Source organism: Polypterus senegalus, chromosome 15 (assembly GCF_016835505.1).
Source record: "Polypterus senegalus isolate Bchr_013 chromosome 15, ASM1683550v1, whole genome shotgun sequence".
In the NCBI taxonomy this organism is placed as follows: domain Eukaryota; kingdom Metazoa; phylum Chordata; class Cladistia; order Polypteriformes; family Polypteridae; genus Polypterus; species Polypterus senegalus.
The window spans coordinates 102,198,548-102,224,552 of record NC_053168.1 but is presented as its reverse complement, the minus strand read 5'-3'; the positions used below and the strand labels follow the sequence as shown (position 1 = coordinate 102,224,552).

Below are 26,005 nucleotides of genomic sequence, written 5' to 3'. Positions count from 1 at the left end.
ATTTTGGATTTTCTTTTTTTAGTCAAAACTGTCTTTTTTATTGTTATGTTCCCTGAGAGTACAATAATGGCAATCACAGTACAGTAACATACAAAGTATTACAGATAAGCAATATAACTTTAAAATCCCAAACAAACTTATTGCCATTATTTCCAGTTATAGAATGAAGAAGGAGAAAAGTTGTATGCCTCATTTGTCAAAATTAATGGCTAAATCCTGGTGCTAATGGGGTAGACTGGTCGACAATATGAACAAAACGTACCTTTGAGAAAGATGGAAATGCTAGTTTGTTTTTTTTTTTGATTATGATTAATTGCATCTCTCTAGTAACAAACTACATCTGTAGAGGAATGTGCAGACCCTCAAGTGGTTAGTTTTTGAAAATGGATTCAAAGAATGGTTACTGCCTTGAAGTTGTGTTTGTTTTTGTGTGATCTGCAAAATAAAGAGTATAATGTAACTCTAAATCCAACATCCTGGTCTCTAGCAGTGCTCCCTCGAGAGATACGTACCTTTCTCATATGTTGTTATTTCAGTTTGATATGTAAAAATCTCAGTAATGCAATCATTTCCCCATTTGTCAGAGTTACTACCATGGTGCTTGTTTCAGACCCACGTAAGAATAGCTGGAAGACAGGTCATCATTAAGTTCAGAAGGTTATCTTTTCATTGAAATTAGAATTTGGGATAAATTATTTTAAATGTTTGAGACTCGTGTGGTAACATTTTTGGAGTGTGAACCAAAAAAAAACCCTCAGTATCAATTGTCATCACTTCTTTTCTTATAACTTTCTTGTGCAGAGTCCTTATCTTTACTCCATATCTGAAAGAACACACAGAGTTCATAAATGCAATAACAAAAAGGAAGTGAACCTTAGATTCTGAATTCAGGGCAGAAATACATTTGTAGCAACCTAGTCTCTGCTTTCAAGCCTCTTCATCCTTCATCATTTACATCCATTGCTCTTGAGTCCAAAGAAGTCCCAGTAACAAAGGCCACTTCCTAAGGTGCTTATACTAGGGAAAAGATACTGCAGCAGCTTTTTTTTTATTTATTTATTTATTTATTTATTTTGTGGGAAGGCTGGCTCTTTGTGTTTCAGTGTGTTAATTTGAATTGCAGTCAGATGACAGTCCCTCTGTACAGTATGACGCTCAAATGTACCAGGTGCGGAGTAGTCTCATCAGCTGATGCGCCCTCCACAGCCACCAGTAATGCCATGTTAGTCCTGCTAATTATTTCAACAATAAATTTAAACTTTTATTTTAGTTATAATGTTTTCTTTCCTTTATCTTTTCTGCACATTTTTATTTTTTTTTTCCTTCTCAGCCCTTTCACTATACTGTATACAGTACATTTTGGCAAATAAATGATATATATATATTATATAGCATGTATTTGCACTATATATTTGATGCAGTTTAGGCAAGCTTTTATATGGAAAGGAGCTCATAGAGTAAAGATACCTTTAATCTTCCTGAAACAATATTGAAATCAGAGCTTTTCATCCTTAAATTAGCTTTGCTTGCCAGAATGGGGATTTGATTTTTTTTCCAATGAAAATGACACAGTAAGGAATTCATTTAAGCTTACATATCCTTCGCTCTACCAATCTTGTACCTTTGGTGAGCAAGTATACTTCGGGATTTGCTACCACATATGTCCATCAACTATTAGTGGAAAGACACAAACTGGGGATTTACTTGTTCTGCCCCCTCCTCTAAGATCTAAATTCTAAAACGGGTGATGTATGTCGGGTGGCAGATCATTCAGAAATACCTTTAGATTTCCAAAGAGATCCTAGTGGCTTTAGCTTGTATTAACACATACAACTTGTCAGAAGTTAGCCTTACTCAATGAAAGGTCATTTTTTTCTATGTAGGTTAGACTGCAGTCTTAGTACAAGGATTAGTATTGAATTAATCAAATGAAAAATCATATACTCATAGCTAAAGTATCAATCAACTATAAAAATATTTGTTCTCACAGCTGCTGCAGTTACATGTCCTGTACAAAGAACATACATCTCAAATTAGTTGTGGTGAATAAAGAATAAACAATATAACTTCAATAAACTGAGCACAAAATTTCAATGTACAGCATCATTTGTGCAGGGGGTTTATTTAGCCTTGTTTCCTACATTTTACCTGATGCGGCTTGGGTAGATTTAAGACTATGACATGGATTAAGCAGATTAGAACATGGACAGATAGCCTTTGCAAACCAATTACAAAAATCTAGCAATATTTATATCACAGTCAGACCATGCAACATTTATAAGCTTAATATAATTAATAACATTAACAGAGTCTATAAATTAGTCATCATTTACAAACCAGTGGCCAATATTGCAGGCCCAATAAACAGAGCAATATTCACAGAAAAAAACACTGCAACAACAGCACAGACTTATAAGCAATTCATTCTGCTGCAAAAACTGTATGTGATAAACAGTTGCAGGTACAATTATGTCAGAACCTTTCATTTACCACGTACTATAACTAGTATTTTCATGTCAAAAAGAAAATAAAAAAAAAAATGCAAGACAGAATTCCATAAAATTAATTAGGCATTGAAATATAAAACCTCATAGTATTGATGAACCCACAGCACTCTGTAGCTGCCATAAGTTCAAGACTGCAGTTGCAGGTTTAAACACTCAGATTTGCCAATGCTGTATTTTTTGTTTTTGTTTAAAACAATGTAAATACAATAGTCAGCATTCATAAACGTCATTCAAGTGAATTGCCATTATGTGCATGCACGAGTACTACAGAAAAGAGTAGAAATTATGCTCATACACTGTAAGGAAATTGTGTCTTAATAAAAGATGTGAAGGCAAGATAATACCAGCATGAGTTTGTTTTAGTTTACCTGTGACAATTGTCTCTTTTTTAGCCTACCATTTAGCAAGTAAACTGTATTTTTTATTTGTGCAAATGGTGAAGTATTTGATGGGTTATGTTAGAAATATTACTATGATGAATTATATGTGGAAAGGAACATCATTTTATTTTAAGAACAAAAGCACAAAGAAACTTATTCAGACTGTAACATGCCATACCATTAAATAATTAGATATTGCAGTTTGTTAAGAGATTCACTAGTGGATTACATTTAGACTTTGTTCTGTATATACCATATCATAGCTGATTAAATTTAGTGGTGATTGAGTGTAAGTTCTCTGAGTATTAGAATGTTGTTTTTTTACATATTTTCTATTGTTAAAAATCAAAAAGCATAAAATCAGGTTAGTTTTAATAAAATCCATTTTGTTCACTTGAAACATTAGTGTTTGGTGCATGCTTCTGTTTCTTGATGTTGAAAGCTAACCTGTTATTTAATTAATAATATAATAATGGTTATTTATTAAAACAGGAACAGTATATGTAATACTAGGATACCTACTTTTCTCAGAGTCCTGAAAGCTACAGAGCTTAAATTTAGAATAATTAGAACAATCTAGACAAGAACAGGCTATTCAGCCCAAAAAAAGCTTGGCCAGTCCTATCCACTTACTTCAAAAAAAGTAGTAGTCTAGTTCTGAACGTTCCAAAAGTCTTATTGTCTACCATGCTACTTGGTAGCTTATTCCAAGTGTCTATGGTTCTCTTTGTAAAGAAAACTAACTAATGTTTGTGCAGACTTTACCCTTAACAAGTTTCCAATTGTGTCCCTGTGTTCATGATGAACTCATTTTAAAATAACAGCCTCGATTCACTGTTCCAATTCCCTTCATAATTTTAAACACTTCAATCATGTCACCTCTTAATATTCTTTTGCTTAAACTGGAACGGCTCAACTCTTTTAATCTTTTATAATTCATCTACTATAGTCCTGGAATCAGCCTAGTCGCTCTTCTCTGGACCTTTTCTAGCGCTGCTATGTCCTTTTTTTGTAACCGTGATACCAAAGCTGCACACAGTACTCCACATGAGGCCTCACCAGTGCATTATAAGGCTTGAGCATAATCTCCTCCGACTTGTATTCCACTCATTGTGCTATATAACCTAAAATCCTATTTGGTTTCTTAATGGCTTCTGAACACTGTCGGGAAGTTGATAGCATAGAGTCCACTACTACTCCTAAATCCTTCTCATAAGATGTACTCTCATTTTTCAGATCTCCCATTATGTATTCAAACTTAACATTTTTACTTCCTATATGTAATATTTTACTGACATTAAATTTAATCTGCCCAAGCCTGTATGCTCTCCAAGTCCTTCTGTAATGATTTAACATATTCCAAATTATCTGCCAATCCACCTATCTTGGCAGCATCTGCAAACTTAACCAACTTGTTACTTGTATTCCTGTCTAAATCATTTATATATACAGTATATATATATTAAAAATAGCAGCAGCCCTCTCACTGACCCCTGTGGAACACCACTCTTAACATCAGCCAATTCTGATAAGGTTCCTCGCATCATCACTCTCTGCTTCCTATGTCTGAGACAGTTCTGCACCCATTTAAAACATCACTCTGAACTCCCACTTCATTTAGTTTTATTCGCAACCTCTCATCTGGCACCTTATCAAATGCTTTCTGAAAGCATTTGTATGAGGGGTTTCAAATTTAGCAACTGCCATCTAGAAAAAATGATTTTATTCTTTCAAAAATAAATGAGCAAGCTGTAATGTTACATTGATTATGATGATGATTATTATTATGTAATCCTGAGAAGCCAGATGACACAGCTTTTAGCTCTATAATCTCACCATGCATGTAAGGGTTTTCTACATATGTTCTAGTTTTCTCCCACATCTTAAAGATGTGCAGATTAACTGGGTACTTTCTGTTGGCTGATTTTGAATGTGTGTATGCATAGGTTTGTCCATTGATAGAGGGGCATTTTGTCCCAGGATTGGTTCCTGCCGTTTACTTGATGCTGCCAACACAGTCTTTTGCTCTCCATAACCATGTCATGAAAATATGATTTAAGAAAATTGGTGGATGAATTCGGGTTTACTCCGAAACATATCTGCCAAAACAAATATATCTTGCCATCTGAATTCAAGTAACAATAGGATTTTAAATTTTTTTAACACCTACTGTACAAACAAATGTACAAACACCTACCTACTCTGTACAAATAAATACTTTTATTTCAGATATTTTAAAAAGCCTTCACAGAACCCTCAATTAGCCCAATCCTGATGTTGTATAACTCTGGAGGCTATCCTTGCAGCACTGCAACAAGGCAGTAACCTGTTGGATGTGAGAGAAGAACATCAGAGGTTTGGAGGAAGGTTGAATTGAGAGCCACAAAAACATATTAAGAATGTTCTAACTTCACACAGCCAGACTAGGACCCTGATCTGTGAGGCTACAGCATTTACCACAATACTACCATACAATATATAAAAAGTATATAATACATAAATGCTCTTTGCCAAAATGCATTGAATACTTTAGATAATCTTGGCAGCTTTTCAGTTTGTATAGTAGTGCACACGTTACTTCACAGGCCATGTTGCCAAATTATTATAAAATGCTTTTTATGTTTCTGCCAGTTCATCCTTTTTCTGCACTTACATAATTCAGGGTTATTGGAATTAAACATTATCATGGTAGCACTAAACTCATGGCAGAAACCAGCCTCAAAAGAGACACCAGTCTTTTGAAGGGCATGTTGTCATTCAGTCAGGGGAACTTACAGTCTTTAGGTTGTTAGAGGTATCCAGGGTACATAGACAAATCCAATGTAGCCATAGGAAAAACATACAGTCTCCACACAGAAAGTGTGTGGCCTTAGAAGAAAAGCATGTTTTGTGCTGTGAGGCCACAACAACAGCTATAACCACATCATGCCACTTCAGTACTCACATATCAATACAAACACACTATACAAAATTAATTTAATCTATGTCTGCTTGATTAATAGTTTGTATAATAGTTTTGGGATGTCAAACACTGATTTCTTCTTTAAGCTTGTTTATTTATGCTGGGCATATCTAGATTACTCCTGTCTGATTACAGTGTTCGTCTTAAATCTGTGATTCCTGTGCATAAAGCAAAATTTCATCTATTCAATAATCTGTTCTTTTAAAAGAAATTCAGCTGCTGTGGACGTTTTTTACAATGTGATTTATTTAGACAAGACATTAGAACTGAGATAACATCTGCTTTTCTTTGCTGTTCCATATAATTGTTACAGATTTCTTACATTTTTTTACCCTGTTAGCAATAAAATTTAAATTATACTGTTAATGTAGAGTACTGCTTGTTTTGAAGATCCTTTGCAGAGAGACACAATCTGTTGTTTCTGATATGTGCTCCCTGTGACATTCACTTTCCCTTTGTTGTGAAAGGGGACGGTCAGCTTTTGCCCTGATTAAGCATGATTTCCCACAGCTTATTTGAAATGTCTTTATTTGCAGTCTTTAAATATCAGTCAGATTTAGTGGAACCATGCTGTAATCCTGATTTTAAGCACTATTGAATTGTTACTGGCATGGGACTGTTAACAGCCATAATTTAAAATGAATATACTATAAAGTCCCATATTTATATGTGAAGTGATTTCTTTTAGGAATCAACTAATCTTGCATTTAGTATGCTGTTTTACTCTGAGTACCACTAGATTATTAAAAGGGAATACAATCTATCATTGTTTTTCTAACTCATTGCTAAAGCAGCCCAAATGTATTCAAATCATATATACTCTATAACACAATTTCAATGAGAAATAGGATTCAGTCTGGAAATTGTAAATGTATTGTATATACTTTTAAATATACCTAATCAAAGACAAAGATACAAGTTGTTATATGAAGACTTGACAGCAAGTTTAAATGAATGAACAATCCATGACAAGGGCAGCTGACATTACTTGGCTTGTATATATACAGATCAATGTGAGCCTTTATAAAATAATAACAGGTTACTTTTTAGTTTCCTCTACCACCAGGATCTCTTTGGAAAACAGAATATTTCTCGGAGTCTTTTGTAATAATTAAGAACTGTTAGGCCATCTGAGTGGTTAAGTGGCTAAATTGGAATGTGGAGATCACTCCGTATTATCTTTGTTTTTTTTTTTCTTTTCACATTTCCTCACTTTTGTGTTGTCCTTTTGTTTACTCACTTCTTCTCTTTGCTCCTTATTTTTTTTTTTTTTTTGTTGCACAAAAAGGGCGATCCTTCACAGAGATTTCAATCAGAAAGAAAAAAAAGGATATGACTCCACTGTTAAACAGTATACGCTGCAAGTCAGAAATGTAGATATGCTAATGTACTGCAGACTGAGTCCAAGATGGCCTGCCTGTTTTACAGGAAGCCATTGTCGTTTCTGTAAGTTTTATATACAAATCTCTATCTACACTTTTAGGTCCAGGCACATTTGTACATTTGTGCCTGTGATCAACAGCAAAGAGAGGTGTCTACCTTATGACATGATCTTGCGGTGCTATTTTGTTTTATTGCAGCAGCAAGGAACTGTGATTCATACTCGCAGGTGGAGAACTCTTGGTGTGTAAGATCGCCCTTCTTGTTGAACTGCATCTCCCTCTTCAGCAATAACTCAGCTCTCGCTGCTGTTCTTCACCTTTGTTCAGGGCCTCACTGTGGAGCTCTTGCGTGGTCCTGCCACTGCTTGCACTAACCTGGATGTCAGCAGTGTTAGCCATCACTGATCGTCGCTCTGCACTATTCCAGATCCTGTTTGCTGTCTTCGATTCTCTTGAAGGCTTTGTAATTGTCATGGTTCACTGCATCCTGAGGCGAGAGGTAGGAGCTGCTAATGTTAAGCATGAATTTCTGAAAACATGTATTTTGTGTTTTCTTTTCATGAAAAAGCTGTTCCTTTATCTACATTTATTCTAATGCTTTTTCAACATTTCTGTGTTTAATCTTTGTCAATCAATTAAATTTCAGTCAGTTTAACATAATAGTACAAGTAAATTTGCCCAGATTAACGCTGCAGTATTATTTAGACAGTTATTCCCCTGCTAACTTTCAGCTGGGCTGTCCGTCTGTGACTTTTGCAGCCAACATGGTTAATCCATGGGTTGTCCAACCCCTTTAAAAATGCCTTTTACTCCTGGGCCTAGGTCCAGTTACTCAGTTGGGCCAGTTTATTAATGCCAAGAATGTGTTTTATCATTCAACGCTGTGCTTCTCTGATGTCATGTCTTAGCAACAATTCATCTGCAGTCTACAGACACTTTCGAACAGCAATGTTATCACACTGTGTCACACAGCTCCTCATTATCTCCCATTTACACATTCAGCCATATGGTGCTAGCAGGGTGGAAAGCTGTCATTTACTCCACTGACAGCTTGAAAGCTATATGAAGCAAAGCAATGGCAGACATCTTAGTTGAGGCACCTCAAACTGCCGCTCTGGTTAACCTCTTTCCTCAGCAGAATTGGTCATGGAGTGTACAATTATACAGCAGTAGCCTAATTAATAGTAAATTTATACAGCAGTGCAGAATTTTATAGAAGCAGATAAGGCAAATTATGATGTAAAGTACTGGTGATCCCCATTTCTTTATTAATTAGCATTCGCCACTTAGTTTGTCATGTAATTTAGACTCTTAATTTACTGTAGTTCTACAGTATTAAAAAATGTAGAGGCACTACTTTAACAAAGTTTTAACCCTTTTCTTTCTTTATTAAGTACTAAACTGACTGATATTTTGTAGCTATCTACTGAAGACCTTCATTTCTTTCATTTTAATTGCAGGTGCAAGATGCAGTAAAATGCAGAGTAGTAGACCGCCAAGAGGAGGGAAATGGAGACTCTGGTGGATCATTTCAAAATGGACATGCCCAGCTCATGGTATTTGACTACTATCAGCCAGTTTGAAATTGAGCCACAGAGGACAAACTCACAAAACAAGTTTTGCTTATAGTGATTTATCCAACAATTGACAGGAAATTTGTTTATCTGGAATAGTTTCATAAAGCATTTGAGATCACGTAAATTGTTTATCAATAACTTATGGATGTAAATAAGAAATAGACACAAATTGGAGCATAATTAAATTTTTCCAAAAGTAATCAGGAAATTAGTTTATGTAAAATGGTTTCATAAAACAAAAGATTGGAGGAGATTTGGAACAGCAGAAACATATAAAAAGAAAACAATTTATTAATATAGAGTAAATTAAACTTATGTTCTTGTTTAAATACAGATTAACTATTTTTTCATTTATGTTGTAATAACAGATTTATTATGATGAAAATAATACGTGCACATATTATTAACATTTAGCTTATAATGGAGCACATTCTTTTAATAATTATACATTTCAATAAAAAAACTATAGCCTAATCACAATTGTTGAAGACTGATCTAAGTATACAGTTTGATTAGACTTTTAAAATACAGTATATGTGAAAGTTTCTTTTTCTAAAACAATAGTACTTCTGCTCTATTGCAAGTCAGTCTGCCTCTACTTTCATCTAAGGAGATCTTCCCAACAGTGGACTTAATCTTGTTCCCTTTGCTTGAATTAATGTGTAATAAAGATATGGCTAATGTGTTAATAGCAAAGAATTACATGTTTTAGGCCCAACATTCATATGAAGAGTGGGAGCATCAAAAGGTGACCAAAAATCAGAATATGCATATATTATATGCAAGGTGAAAGATGCACACCCAGGCAGATTTTTTTTATACTTTTAGTCTTGTGAAGCACAAGACTAATTTAAAATTCATGCACAGAATGTGGCTGCTCTGCACAACTCAATAGTGCATTCACATGCTGTGGAGACTATGGAAAGGATAAGCGTCTGGTAGGCAATTTCATGTAAAAACCCTTTCATGTAGTTGGTCCCATTATGGCTACTTTAGAGATAATTATATTACCTAAATTTTACTAAGTGTGTTGTAATGCTACCTCTCACCTAATTGTATTGTATGAAATATAAAATATTAATCGTTTCAACTAAAAATGACATGTATTTGGAGAAATGTGATGCATACTTGTGTTTAGTTTGCCTTTGATTTTCTCAAGGAAGTACCATAAAATTAAAATAAAATTTATATAGCACTAGATTGTAGCAAAAATCATGTTGGATTCATTTTCATTAATTTAGTTTTTTCAGTATTTCCCCATTAGTGTTTTGTGTATAAGACTTTTAATGTGTTAAACTAAAGTTGTGAAGAATGGTAATAGTTATAACAGGAAGATGTACAATCAATCTACTTACGTAATTTGTGGGTAAAATAATTATGGTAAATATTTTCTCAAATAAAAGTTTATTTTACAATCTTCTGTGCCTCAGTCAGTTTCAGTGTTTCCTAAATTAATCAAGGGAGCTCTAAATTATTCTTGTTTTCTGAACACATAATTTTTCACAATTATGTTAAAAAGTATGTATATTTTGTTACACAAGCAAAACAAAGAAACAAAAATATAATTTTCCTTTTACAGACTGACTTTGAAAAGGATGTTGACATAGCATGCAGATCAGGTGAGATTTAATAATTTTAACACTGATATTAGTGAATGCTTAGATGTTTTATGAATTGGAAAATATTTCTAATCATTTTGTAATTGGTGTTTATAATACCTGTTGTTTCATATCATATTTGTCAATATTGCATGGTTTTTGTTATTATCATCGTTACATCCTTACTGATCACATTCTTTACAATATTAGCACCCAGTTCTGTGTTTTTGGCAATCAGTGCTGTGAATTTGTGTATTCTTTCATTTGCTGTGACATTTACAAGTTTTCCATCTCCTAGTACTGCTAATTTTGTTTTATTTGCATGAACATATATGCATTGTGTTATGTTGTATTTTTTAGCAAGTATTCTTTTTTAAGGTGTTCCTAAATCATGTACTCTGTGTTTGCATGACTATTAAAAATTGGAATCCAGAACAATTTAGTCAGTCTAGATAGGTAACAGTTACTGTACATTCTCACATGCTAAAGCCAAATAATGAATATATTTCATAATCTTCATTTTATTTTTAACTATACTTCAAGTCCAAATAATCAGATTGAGTAGTAAATAGTGTAACATAGTGTTTAACTTTCACACAAATCATCATCCATCCATCCATCCATTTTCCAACCCACTGAATCTGAACACAGGGTCACGGGGGTCTGCTGGAGCCAATCTCAGCCAACACAGGGCACAAGGCAGGAACCAATCCCAGGCAGGGTGCCAACCCACCGTAGGACAACACACACACACCAAGCACACACTAGGGCCAATTTAGAATCACCAATCCACCTAATCTGCATGTCTTTGGACTGTGGAATATATTCTTTAATAAATATCAAGACATGTTCCTTATTCATTGCCAGAAGTAATTCAACTGCCTTTCTCCACTTCAGAATTTTCTCTCCCAAGCTTTTTTCCCTTCTCTGAAGCTTTTTGCAGTGACAAATCTTGCTGGTTCTCCACTTACCCAGTAATTGTCTGATTCCCGGTCTTTCTAATGTTTGAGCTGGGACTTTGTGTGAAATCTTTAACAGTGTAATGGGAAAGGAGAGCCGAAGTTACCTTTTCCAATATATATTGCTTACCACAGTTAAAACTTTAATTTTGTGCATTTTAACCAGCTGGTTAGTATTTGCTGTATTATGGAGGGATATTGCTAGGACATCTATATTGTGTCATCCCCTACAATAATGTAACGTGATGCTAGAACCTAGTGTGTAAGATTTCTTTTATTTGGATCAAATGTTTTCTGTGACACATGCTGTAGCACAGATCCTCAATAAAATGGTTTTCCACTTTTTACTAAAATTGTTATCAGCTTAGTCTTCCACTGGCATTTCTGTATTTCATTTGGACTCTCCTAACCAGTGTTTACTGTTTTTACCAGGGGTTAGAATAAGGTCACCATTTATTTGCATGTCATGAAAAGCAGATAAAGGAGATTGGTGTCAGAAATGCATCTGGCCATACAAATTGTGCCCCAAAAGATGTTTACCAGTCATTCTTTATAGCTGTCAATGTGTGTCCATCTTTGGCGATTTGTTAAAGTTCCATACATTAAACAAATAATGATATGGAAAATGCATTTTGGTTGATTATAGCTTTCCAATATAAAATTGTAACCAATTGGAGTCTTATTCATGATACTGCATTAATTATAACACATTTTGCTGCACCAAATGATGCATATTATGAGCCACATATAACAATTATTTTATTTAGCTGTAGTAGTGACCCAGAGTTTTTATTTTTTTCACTTATTCTATTCCAATTTTTAAATTGAAATGTGTTAATATTAATAATGTAATGGAATATTACAGCACTTGGAAAGATCAGAACTGGGCAAGGCAAGACTGAACACTGGAAATATGCAGAATATACTAGTTATTGAGTAAACAAATTTCTTTTTTAATTCCTGTATGTACCTTTGTTATATATATACCTATATATATATAATATAATTTATCATAACCAATGAAATAAGTTTCAAAATAAAAAGTTTAATGAGTCCACGATATAAAGTATTTCCAGACTTCTAGTGCTCAGTGTAAAAGCTGAGCCGGAGGGAGGATTCATCCTGACCTCCGACTCTTGCTGTTTGCTCTTTACCAGTTCTGAACAAGGACGTCTTCTCATGCCGATCAAACTCCGTCATAGGCACTCTCAAGCGGTCTTCTCTGCAAGGAGATGAGAAAATAACAGCACAACAGCTCAGTCACCAAAAGGGGTCAAATTTCAACAGCCTCCCTGCCAACATGACCAAGATGCACCTTCAAAACATGACAGATTATGCCAGCCATACACTAACTCTGAAAAAAGACAAGAATAGTGGTGAAATGCCATCTGCCAAGTCCATCTATGTCTGTGACGGTGACCTCTTTAAGCAGCTTGATGTTGACATGGCAAGAAAGCAGTTGGACAGTTCTGCACCTGAGAACAGCAACTATGTACTAATGCCTAATAACACTTCCACGCTGCGAGCCAAACCCAAAGAAGATCCAGCTAAGTTCAATATCAGCATTGACCAGCTCCCTCAAACTAGACTGATCCACTTGAATACATCAGCTGGGGAGCAAGTGGCTGGCTTTGGGCTGAAGACCTTGCCAACAGATCGCATTAGTGTGTCTTGCTCTGAAAGAGATTCTCCTGTGCAAAATGTCCAGAATATATCCAGTGAGTCACAGATGACCAACAGTTGTGATGCTGCAGACTCTGGGAATTCAGGAATGATGTCAAAGAGCGAGACTGTCTCCACACTTTCCATGAGCTCTTTAGAGGTGAGATAGTTTTGTTTAAATGTGGCTACAGTTTAATTCCCTTTCAATGTTTTAATATCCAGTAATATTACTAAATGCAATGAATTTATTTATTGGGATGTTTCTCACTGATACATATTTTTATAATGTAATATGAAAGTAAAAAAAATCATAATGTAACTTAATAAAAAAAGATACATATAATTCCATCATCCTTCTCTGTCAGTGAATCTACGATAGAAGCAATTTGGCAAAAATTGTATGTGTGTATAATATTTTTAGATAAATTACTGAAAGCGTGAACATTTACTGTAAAACTTTAACTGTTTGTTGTCATGCTGGTTAGGTGCCCTCAAAATTTGCAGGGACTGTTAATTAACCAAGGTTGTGAACGTCTTACATATATTCACAACTAAACTGATGTCTGTGCCTTGAAACTAGCAAAGAAAGTCCTGTGGGGCATTCACTCTTACATTATGCTTTAGATCATTTTCCCATTAGATGATTTGTCTTTTTCTAAGTCTCAGGTCTCTTTCAGATTGCAGTGGTGTTTCAGTCAGGATTTATTTATACTTTGCTGCATCAGTATTGCATTATCTTTTTAGGATGCTTCTATGTTTTAACACAAAAAACCATCCCTTTTGTATTGTGCTGCCATGTATTTTACAGTGCCATTTTTCACATGGTGATGCCTGAGCCAAATAATGCTTGGCATTATGTTCTAAAAGTCATTATGTTCTAAAAGTCAATTTTGGCCTCATCGGACCATGAGATGATGTCCCACTTTATCTCATACCCTTCTATGTGTCATACGTTTTAGTAAACTTAGACAAGATCTAATATACACAATTTTTAATAATAGTCATTCATTTGTTAATTGTTCATGACATTCATTTTGTAGTATTTGATGGGATCCACAGCAAACACTGAGCATGCTCAAAAACAGCATACATGTTTAAAATAAAATTCGCAGGTAGCTTTATAGTCAATAGCAAAAATCCCAGTGAAATGCATTAAGATTCAATATGGTACTATAAATGGTGGGGAAAAAGAAGTAATTAATGCTGTGGAGCCGACCCGGACACAGACAGGCGGATATGTTGTTTTTCACCACCACACGTTTATTTACACAACTATTTACACAACAAAGTCACACAGACTCAGTCCATTTAGTGCACAAATACCCCAACACACAGTCCTGGCCACACAAATGCCTTTTCTTCGGGCTGCCTCCACACTTCTCTCGTGCCTTGTCCTTCTTCCACCCGACTCCAGCCCTGAATGAAGGGAGACGGCCCCTTTTATACACTCCCGGATGAGCTCCAGGTGGTTTCCGACACTCCCCCGTAGGTCACGCCCCAGCCTCCTTAATCTTCCCCCCAGCACTTCCTGGTGTGGCGGAAGTGCTGAGGTAACAGGTCCCCAAGGCATTGGGGCGCCTCCTGGCAGTGACCAAGGGCCCCTACAGGGTGGGGCTTCCATGCCCTCAACCCATGGCCCCCAAAGCAACCAGGATGGCGGCCCTCACGTGATCCAGGGTGGGCGCAGACCCACATCCGGTCCCTCACGGCGTCCTGGCCAGGTTGTTGCCCCCTTGCATCCCTGACAATGCATTTTATATATACTAAAATATACTAAATACTGTACATAATTATAATTTTATAAAAACAATTCAAATCTCTTGGTCAGAGTTGCTACTGAAATATTTATGTCTATAAACACATAATCTTTTTATGCCCCCCTTAAACCCATCCACACCCATCCATCCCATTTGTGGACCTGTTTTCTCCACAACAAAGTTGTGGAATAATTGCAGAATCTAGCTCAAGCTAGTAAACAACCACTGATGTGAATGGATTCAATTAAAAGGGAATATTTGCATGTACACATATTTCAGTTCATTTATACTGAAATAATACAAATAATGTTTATCTCTTTAAGTTCTGAAAGGAAACCAGAGTGCACAGAGAAATTAAGCAGGAAGAATGTGAAGTTTCTACACATATACTGTAGTAAGCAGGCTGGAAATCAAGCTCTGTTACAAATGTTTTGGGGCAACAAGACTTACTACAGCACTGATGTTCTGCTTTGTCCATATAAATCAAACTTATGGCTATAGTTGAAATCATTGGACTGTTACATGTACCCGTGTTAATTACTCATTTACACATCTTGCAGCATACCTCCCCAAATAATCCAGATTTTATTTCTTTAAGAGCCATTTTCCACAGCAAATTGTAAAAATGAATGGAAGACGGAGAGCACAGTCTGATAAATTTATGGGTGTATTAGAGATTGATCCCATTACATTACAGCATCTTTTTCCAAAAAACTCTGTTTTTTTTAATTGTATCATATAACAATCGTGATTGTATTATTTCACAAATGAATTACCACTTTTCAACTGATAACACAAGCCTGAACATGTGCTTTCCTTTTCTAGGAATGAGTACAGAGAGATTCAGCAAGAATGCTATGGCCAATACAGAGGGAAAAATTTTCAGTTCAGCTCAATAGATACTATTTTGATATAGGACCAATTTAAATAACTGTCAATGTCACAGTGTTAATATTTGTGTATGTTCATTGCTAAGAGTGCAGTGTGAATCACTGTGCTTAATAATATACTGAGACACCTTTCAGATTTGATTATTTCTATCTGCCCAGTGCTCTGATGATGTGGGTCAGCTCCTTGCTCCCTCTTCCATAATGAGAGCCTCTTGAACCCAACACCGTGAATAACATAACCGGATGAACATGGCAGATGAGGACAAAACACAGATGAAGCAAGGGGATGGTTAAAAGTGCAAGTGCTTTTAAATTATAAAAAACAAATTCAAATAGTGTCCAAAGTGCAGTGCTCAAACAAAATCAATAAATAATCCATAAAATGAGTGTACAGTGGAGGTTAAAATCCAATAAATAACTAATCCATAACAATGAAGTTAAAATTCAGGCAAGAGTCTTTAAAATTCTCATCTCTGGTGCTTCACTTTTAAAATCGATGCTTCTCCGGCTTATCCTTTTCGGACTTTGCAGCACAGAGAGATGTCCACCAACAGGTGCAGACATCCTTCAAAACTGGCCCCTGTCCCCGCTGCCTAATCAACAGGGATCCACCAGACCCTGCTCCTGTACCCACCGCTGCCAATCCAGGCTCCACCCGGTAAAAGCGTGCCGTCCTCCCACCGCTGCCAGTCACAGGCACCACTTGATGAGAGGATCCTCCTGAGCGTAACAATCAGTCCTGCTCCTAGCTGTTCAGCAGGAGTGATCCTGTTGCCCCCTCCTGAGCACTGGCCACTTGCTACTTTCTGGGGCACCATTCTTGTCTGCCTGCTTCCACTCTAATCACTGGCTTGCTACTGGTCCTGCCTTTCTCTCTGTCCTTTAACTCCCTCTCTCTTTTGTTCTGTTTCTTTTTTCTTGTCTCTCTTTCTTACGCTCCCCTTTATAGGCTGGGGAGCTGTTGCAGGTATGATAGCCTGATTGCCTCCCCGGGCTGATAATAAGCCAATCAGACTGCCCACACATGCAGGCTAGGCAATGTACAGATGGCTGACTGCCTCGCACAAACCAGAGACAGGGTGTCTTCACCAGACTGCTTGCACCTGCTCCCACTCCCCAGCATGATCTTGTTCATTATTTATTTATTAAAATGGCCACTAGCTGTGGACCCACTATATCACAAGTGCTACCCATACTTAAAGAGAATTTGATTTGAAAATAAATAGACTTAGAAACACAAGAGCATTTTGGGTACAGACACATGAGACAATTGGTAGTGGAAGCATGGTATTCTATTGACAGTTCAAAATAGTATTCCCATTTATCACTTATATGCTTGGACCCTCCTATTAAAGCATTTTTGTTAATGCCATGGATCTTCTTTTTAACTGAAGAAGACTCACAGCTATTAGAGATGTCTTAATCTGTCTGACTTAAGTAGTTTTAAGTAGAATAGGTATTAAATAAATATATAAAACTAAAACCAGGAGCCACAGTAGTTGACAAGTGCTATATCTCAACATTGTTAAAATAGGGAGTATCATCAGATGATCATCTAATAAATTGATGCATCCCTTTACAAATTATAATACTTATTGTTCAGTTTAATCAATGACCTTTTATATGGTTTGCTATTGAAGACATTGAAATGTGCAGTGTCTTCGACTTAAGCATAGTTACTTATTTCACGGAAAACAATCCAGTTAGGAAAGTTCTTTTCCAGGCTATTTAATCTGCCAGAGTGCAGAGCCTATGTGTCATTAGGAAACATTTTTTACAACAGACAAAAAAACAAAAGGTTTATATGTGAATGTGAAAGGACCCCTAGAGTCATCCTTGCCACTAATAATGGTCCTCTTCATGCTTTGAACATTACTAATGCACTTGTCATCTTGAAGTGTCCTGTAGAGCAAGTGACAAGTCATGAGCTGCACTTTGTTTGAGAAAAGAAATGCTAACATAACAGTTAGATAGCTTCCACCTCTTTCCTCACTAATGCTAGCTTAGATTGTTTACTTTGCATGATATCTTTTGTACATTTCTACTCTAACAATACACTTAGCAATATTAAGAAATTGAAATATGGTGTGCTATATTAAATTGCAAAGAAGAAAGGAAAACGTTCACATTTATGCATTTTAATCTGTAAATATGCCACTGAATAAAAATTATAGTTTATGAATAAACTAAGACCTTGTATAAATTAATATCAATATACTGTTTTGAAATATCATGTAAAACATTTCAACTTGTTTTTGATGTTCATGCACTTCCACAAGATTACTAATAAATTAAAATCAAATCGCAGGGTATCTTAGTACTTTTAAGTTTGAAAGTATGCATAAAATTTGCTCTGGGTCGTTAAAACAAATAGAATGACATAAGAAATGACAAGGAAAATGGCAAATCGTCTTAGGAGAATTTTTAAATCAAGAGCATGTAATGTGGTATGAGCAAGGATGTGGTGTCTATAGGACATACATTTTTACTTGCCACATAGTAGCTACTCACAGAAGCTAGTTCATGCCTTGTGCATGTTGGGGCTTTGACTGCCTGTGACCCTACAACTAGTCTAAATATGATTTATATAATGGATTCTTGATAGAACAGTAGCCTCACTATTTTTCAGTAATAAAAAACCAAAATGCATAAGGGGGCTGGCCGCCTTAGCAACAACAGTATGCACTATTGAGTGCCTTAATAAAAATTAGTCAGTCAGATATTTAGTAATGGCTCCAACTCAGCTTAAACATATAGACCTCATTTTACAAACCTTGAGCAAATCAAGAATAAAATCAGTTCAAATGGCTCAGTGTATTCTTTGAATGCTCTCCACATAAAATACATGTGAGAACAAAATGTACAATTGAACAATTTCTTGAATGTCATTCAGGGCACTGATACGGGTTTTCTTCAGGTTATACTAAATTATATTTTGTATTCCTTGTATCACTGTCATTAGAACAAATGACACACTTATGATTTAAAATTATTTGCTGCATTTTCCCTGCATTCATAATGGGTAATGTATATAGGTATTCGATAACATATACAAAACAGGAATGGATTGGTGCATGTGTCTGCATAGCATGACTTTTTTACACATTTGTTAGAACCGCTTAGATCGACATCTTCATAGTCAACAGCCTCTTCATTTACACTATCTGGTCTTTTACCCAATCCAGCTTACAAAAGTGTGTAGTAGGCTGTTTTCATTGAAATGAAAAAATATGGTTAGTATCTCAGTATTTAAGCTGCTTTGAGAGAAAACTGACTAGCATTCAGGTAAATGTAAAGCATAAGCAAGGAGAGATATCCGCTATACTTTGAATTATAGCAATTGAAACACTCCTTAAAGTTGTAATAGAGTGATATCTACCTTCTCCATTGAATGCATGATATTAACAAAGATGCTTTTGTTTTTGTTTCTAATTCTAGAGGCGAAAGTCACGGTATGCTGAATTAGATTTTGAGGTAATTTAATTAATCATTAATTTAGTGTTAGACATTTTTGTAATATTTGTCACATTTTGTACAATTTTTTTTATCTATGTAATGAGTAAAAAGTAGTAACGGATTAACAGTTACTCCTGCTGTGATCATATAGCAGTTTCTGTTTTTCTGATGTTTTATTAAGACTTTTTTTGTATTGCATGTTAGTACTTATTAAAATAGCCCTCTGTTTTAATGGCTTTGTTTCAGATGTTATTTCATATTTTGTCACAACCACCTTTAAGTCAACCTGTTCTTCATGAAGCACAGCTTATGTTCCACAAAACATGCCCAGTTACTCATTCCTTGTATGTTTGAAGATAGTGCCACATTTTCATGTTTGATAGCATAAATAGACCTCCATGGGCTGATGATTGCAACAAATGTCTGGGGTTTTTAGATGACCTGTGGATCATGGAGTATTGTGATTAGATTCAAAAAGGTAAGCATTCCAGATACTGATAACATACTTTTTTTACCTTGTCTTGTACAGAAAATTATGCATACTAGGAAACGCCACCAAGACATGTTCCAAGACTTGAACAGGAAACTCCAGCATTCAGAGAAAGAGAGAGAATCGCCTCCTGTGGATGGCAAGGTAAAGATATTGCTAAGATTAAAATGAGAAACAGTAGGGCAAAAACAATTTTCCAAAATAAAAATTTTGAGGAGTTCAGACTTTAGGAGGATGCTTCAGGGAAGTGTGTGTGTGTTTGTGACACATTACCTTAAATTATATGGTTTTCATGGAAGTACAATTGTCCATCAAAATATAAGCTGCTACCAGATGAAGGCTGAGGAAAACTGGAATGAATCTCATCAGCCTTGCAAAAGTAAAGTTCTCTCTACAAGAGCTGTGTTCTCGTTGATGGCAGGGTTCAAACTGAGTCTCCACCTTCCCAGGCCTTCTCGTTTTATGGTGTCTGAGGCAGAAGGGTTATGGGGTAGGCCAAAGAGTTATAGGCTATCTTATGTACTCGCAGGATTACCTGTTTTATCAACAGGCCAATCTTGCAGAGTTATACTTGCATTACATTCTACAATCTAAGGCAGTCTAAGACAAACATGACATTCTACATTGTAATAAGGAATTAGTTATTGACATCTGCTGCACCAAACAGCCTCATTGTCCATTAACTATTCAGGGATGTAGAGGTGGTCCACTCCTACAAGTACTTGAAGGGTCCACATCAATAACAGTCTGGGTAGGTCTCATAACACAGGGGAACTATATATGAATGTACAGAGCAGGCTCCTTTTTCTTAGGAAACTTGTGTTCCTTAATGTGGGTAATGACAGCCTTCAACTATTCTACAACTGTGATGGCCAGTGTGGTTTTTCATGCTGTGCTGTGTGTGCCCAGTAACATCACTGCAAGAAAGCCTCACTGAATCAACAAGTAAAGGGCAGGTTCAGTTATGGGATGTACTCTCAACTCCCTGGAGGTAGTAGTGAAGAGGTGTATTAAAACAAACCTGAGTGCCATTATGAATAGTGCTGCACATCCTTTCTCTGACACACTTATCACCGAGTACTTTCAGCCATCAAATTATTCAGCAACAGTGTGTCAAAAAATGCTGCTGGGCCTCCTTTATACCAATAGCAATATGCCTCTGCTAAGTCAGATTTTCTTTCTTTGCAATTTTGTTACATTTTTGTCTTTCTGGTGTGTGTTTAGATATCTGTCTATCTATCTATCTATGTGTTCATCCAGTAAATCATTGCTTTTCTATTTTCAGTCTGTAAAAAGGTGGAGTGTTTCTTCAGGAGGAAGCGACAAGACCAACCACAGTGTGAGTGTCTTTTAGGAAAAAATAAAATGGATTTCCATGAACAGTTAGATAGCTTCCACCTCTTTCCTCACTGCACCGCCAGCTGTTGAAAATGGCGAGTCTGTTACAATATACAGTGTCTATAGTAAAGTATTCAGCCCCCTTGAAAGTTTTCACATTTTATTATTATTATTACAGAACATTGAATTACAGTGGATTTAATGTCAAAGCGAAAACAGGTCTCTGCAAAGTAATGTAACCCAATTATAAATATAAAGCAAAAAATAATTGAATGCATAAGTACTCACCCCTTAAAGTCAGTTTTTCCGAGATGCAAATTTGGCAACAGTGACAGCCTTAAGTCTGTGGACACTTTTGCATCAGCTTTGCACATCTGGACATTGCATAGTTTCTCCAGTCTTCTTTATAAAACTGCTCAGACACTTTCAGATTGCATGGGAATTCTGAGTGAACAACCTTTTCCAACCATGTATTCTCAATTTGATCGAGATTTGCACTCTAACATTGTTGTTTTTAAGCAATTCCTATGTACGTAGCTTTGGTGTTATGCTTGGATTCTTTGTCATGTTGATAAATAAATCTTCTCTGAAGGCACATGTTCCTTGTAGACTGCATCAGGTTTTCCTCCTAGATTTCCCTTTATTTTGCTGCATTCATTTTACCCTGTATCCTCCCAAATCTTCCAGGGCTTGCTGCAGGGAAGCATCTGCACAGCATGATGCTGCCACCACTATCCTTCATGGTGAGGATGGTGAGTTTATGATAATGTGCCATGTATTTGATTTTGGATTCATTGGGCCATAGAACCTTCTTCCAGTTTCCCTTCAGAATCTCCTTTTTTCCTTCTAGCAACCTCTCATTGCATTTCTGAGGGGCACAGAAAGGGTAGTAAAGGACTTTCTTAATACAATATTTTTATTTAATCATTTCACAAACTATTATTTAAAATTTTTCAACAACTCATTGATTTATGTTTGTAAGATGCAGTGTTTTAAAAGTATACTCATTTTCTGTTTTGCAGCAAGAGAAACAGCAAACACCGAATAAACGAGCCTGGGAAGGCATTCGGAAGACACATTCTCCTCCATCATGGGTTCGCAAGGACCTTGAGACTTTACAGGCCTCTCCACTGGAGATGAAATCAGTGGAATGGGAAAAGGCTGTGGCCACTCTTCCCCTTGTTGGCCAAGAAATCATAGATCTGCAGACTGAAGTCTGACCCGTGGCAACTCTCAGAAGAATTTTCTGTTCTTATGATTTTGCTTTTCTTTAAAAAGAAAGTTGCCTTTGAAATTACGGCTCCAATAGTGATACTGTTTCATAGCGGGAGATGTGTTTTTGTACAAGAGAAGGATCTACTCTCTCTTTTGGCTTGGAAATGTGACAGCTCTGCTATAGGAATTGTCTGAAACAGATCTCTTTGAGAGAAGAAAGCAGATGAGATACCTTCCAAGGTTCCACTACTTTTATGTATGACCTGTTAACTTCAGTGCTTGTTGAAAATGTCAATAAGTCAGTCTATTATCAACAGAGCCAATATGAGAAAGAGGAGAAGCTTTGGCAGAAGAGCACTGGTAGCCCAGTAGACTCAGGCTCTCTGGGACTGAAGCAGCAGCAGTAGCAACAAGTGGCAGCCACATATAACATGCCTTCACTTTCAGTCAAGACGTACAGCCAAAGGTACGCACTGTCTTGTGACTTGTGATTGGATATTAACTTTGGAGGTAAACCATAATTTCAGATTTACCAGGCAGCTGAAGCCCCCTACTTTCCATCACCAGTGGATCATTGCCACAGAGAACCCAGCCCAGGATTGGCCCCTCACCCTTACTGACTGGATAATAAATGGCTTCAGTTTGGCCAACAGTAAATATATGGACAAACACCTTGCATGAAGAAACAGATCTCAGAGAGAAACTGTAAGAGTGGCTAGTTACCTCCAGTTACTCACATGATACAAGAGCAGCAGAAACAAACCGGAGAACAGGGACAGTCTGTCATTACAAGATGGGTGAAGTTCATAACTTCCTCTGCCTAAGGATGGTCTTTAGAGCCACTAGAAGCCATAAGCCAATGTAAGTCAAGAGTATTGTTCCCATTACTTTCAGATTGCTTCAGAAAAAGTCAGTGTAGGTCAGGGGCAGAAACCTGGAAGGCCAGTTATTTTCCACATGGTGAATGGGAATGGTACAAACAAACAGACTGTTACCTAATCTTTACCACTTCAGCTCAAGACTGGGTCTTGCAGATCACCTGCAAGGCACAAATGGACACAGGGAAGCCAAATACTCAGTCTTCTTGCAGTGTGTCCCGTGCAGTGGCTTTGAGGTCCTCACACCTCTAGAAATGAACTATAACAACCTTTCACTAATAGACTGAGAAAAAGAATTATAGAAATATATATATATATATATATATATATATATATATATATATATATATATATATACACATATTTCAAAGAGTCTTATTGGAATCAAGTGAAAAGATTTGATCTGTTGGTTGCTTGATATACAAGCATATTGCATTCATAATTTTAATAATAATGGCATATTTTTGTCATGTTGTGTATTATAGAAAATGAAGTTTTAAAAATTTCCAAATGGTAGACAGAACAAAATAAATACTTATATATAAATATATAAAAACTGTGATAAATTTGTCAGAGTTTTGTTTGCACATGAATGAAAGCACAAGGCCCCAGGTGCCCTGTTGTACATTATTGTAATTACAGAATCACACAGAATGAATTTTATCTGATAAATATCTTTATACTGTGCTGCAGGTTATTTTTTTTTGTTAGTTTTTGTTTTCATTTTTTATTTCAATTTTGCTTACTTCTTGTAAACACTGTAATAATGTGAGTTTTATTATCAGTGTCAACATATTCTCTTCCACCTTTCCAACTTGAACACCTGAGTTCCTCTGAATTTTTTCATCTATTTTTTATTTCTTTGTTGGTTTGTGTACAATTTTCAGAGCACAAGATGAATGTGTCATTTCTAATAAAACAAAATTCTATAAATTAATACGCTGCAATCGTGTTTAGTGAAAGCCTCAACTGTGAAAATAATGTGACAAAATGTGTCACTTTTTGTATCAGATTTAGTCAATTTTATCAAAATTCAACTCCATTTACTTTATTAAAAGCTACTGCAAAACAACATAGGACTAATGAATAAAATGTCAGAGAGACCACATTTCCCATATTCCACCGTACCTCCTTAGTCCATTGGCAGTAAGGGAAGTTAAAACCATGAACATTAGTTAGTCACTGAGTACTGTTGTAGCTTCCAAAATTTGACTGTTAAACTCTGTCTGATATTCTTAATTAAAATATTTCATCATTGTAGCTAACAGAAGTATCATACCTAAAATAAGAGTTCCAGTTTTTCATTTAAACTTCCAACTTACACCTACTATACAGAACAGGGGAAGTTTCACAATGTACAGTGTCTCGACTGTAAGGATTAATGTTTCTAGGGATTGTCTGCATGAGAAAACCCAGAGATGATCTACAGATATTTTTCTGGTTTCACAGGGCAGGGACACTGATGAAAATTGGAATTACTTTAAGGGTGTACACACACTGGTAATTCGTTCAGTGCCCAAGCACATTTGTCCGCATGTAACCCCACGAAGTCTAGTTCGTTTGACTAGTGTGATTTCTCCATGCCAGGTCAACTTTACTGTGCCCTGGTCTGCTTGGAAGGAGTGGGCCCAAGCATGGTTCAGTAGCATTCAGGAACAGTGTGATCGCTAAATGTGCCCATGCACGGAAAACAGACATGACATCAATGATGCGACAAGTCGGATAGTGCAATTCTCATTTCATTCAATATCTTTTGAGTTAAAAACAGGTTTTTATTCTCATCTTACACGTGAACATGAATTATAGTTGGCAAGAAAAGCTGCAAATTCCTCCCTTAACATCATTTATGACAATAAAAATTTTCTCGTACTTGTAGCAAAACGCTGCATTGCACACTCGTTAAAAAAATCTGTTTTAAGAGAATTGCAAAATAAATAAAATCATTTTGACATGCATGCTGTCGCTCCATGTTCAGGTTTTGTTTTGGCTTTAGACGAAGTTACATGGTCATGATGAAAGCGGGCCCAGGCCCAGAACATTAAGCACAGTGTGAGTGCAGGCCAGTGGGGGAGTAGGGACACTTGGGCAGAGTACAGAACAAATGTGCCTAGTGTGTTTACACCCTAAATGCAGGAAAGGAGTTAATGGAATGGAAGAACACAGCGGCACATGGAAGCTGTGCGGTCAACAAAAATTCATTGAATTTATATATAGACTTTCACTCTGAACATCCAAGCAAATATATAAAAAAAAAAATACATTCAAATGTTAGTTTTAACCCACCCCTGCCCACACCTGCTTCTTGCCTGGTACTCAGTATAGGCTCCATCAAACATTTATGTGGATTAGGTGATGGAAGGATAAATGATAAAAGTCAGAAGGAGCCCACAAAGCAAGCTGGACTACAATGCAGAGTAGCAGAGGTGCTTAACATTATTTTAATACTAGATGAAGTACCTGAAGTGGCCAGGGTATATTTGTATAATGGGTTAAGTTAAGAAAGCAAATATTTATGCATTTTTTAAATGTTGACCTTTTTGTCATTGTTAGCCAAAATTCAAGGGTCCCATCCATCATCTACCCCACTTCTGCTAACTATTCAATTTGTCTGCTCTCATGAGCCAAGGATATGTTCTGTTTATGTATAATTGGATTCCATAACTGTTTAATTCCTTGCTGGGTTGAAACCATTAATGCTGTTTCTTTGTATTTACTGGTTTACTGTGGTTTCACAAAGACTTGTTTAATCAAACACTAATCTACTGCAGAGATCTCAGACTCCAGTCCTGGAGGGCTGCAGTGGTTGCAGGTTTTCATTCTAACCCTTTTCTGAATTAGTGACCTGTGTTTGCTGCAAATTAACTTCTTTTGAGTTCATTTTAATTGACTTGTTTTTTAAGATTTGTTCCCCTGAATTTCTTCATCATTCCTCTGAATTGCTTCATTTCTTTCCT

At 36.2% G+C, this 26,005-nt stretch overlaps 1 protein-coding gene across 8 annotated transcripts in view; it reads left to right on the top strand.

The window, feature by feature from the left end:
- The window catches only part of adgrb1a (adhesion G protein-coupled receptor B1a), a 151,187-nt gene extending 127,199 nt beyond the window's left edge, over positions 1 to 23,988 (top strand). For 6 of the 8 annotated variants that reach the window (XM_039736403.1, XM_039736400.1, XM_039736409.1 and 3 more), the window contains 9 exons: positions 1,124 to 1,222; positions 7,559 to 7,730; positions 8,692 to 8,787; positions 10,388 to 10,427; positions 12,523 to 13,187; positions 19,113 to 19,148; positions 19,660 to 19,764; positions 20,906 to 20,959; positions 21,981 to 23,988. In XM_039736403.1, coding sequence (XP_039592337.1) covers positions 1,124 to 1,222; positions 7,559 to 7,730; positions 8,692 to 8,787; positions 10,388 to 10,427; positions 12,523 to 13,187; positions 19,113 to 19,148; positions 19,660 to 19,764; positions 20,906 to 20,959; positions 21,981 to 22,178 — 1,465 coding nt within the window. In that variant the 3' untranslated portion in view covers positions 22,179 to 23,988. The remainder of the gene's footprint in view (positions 1 to 1,123; positions 1,223 to 7,558; positions 7,731 to 8,691; positions 8,788 to 10,387; positions 10,428 to 12,522; positions 13,188 to 19,112; positions 19,149 to 19,659; positions 19,765 to 20,905; positions 20,960 to 21,980) is intronic. The other 2 variants (XM_039736406.1, XM_039736407.1) reach the window with 2 other exon arrangements.
- The last annotated feature ends 2,017 nt before the right edge of the window (positions 23,989 to 26,005 follow it).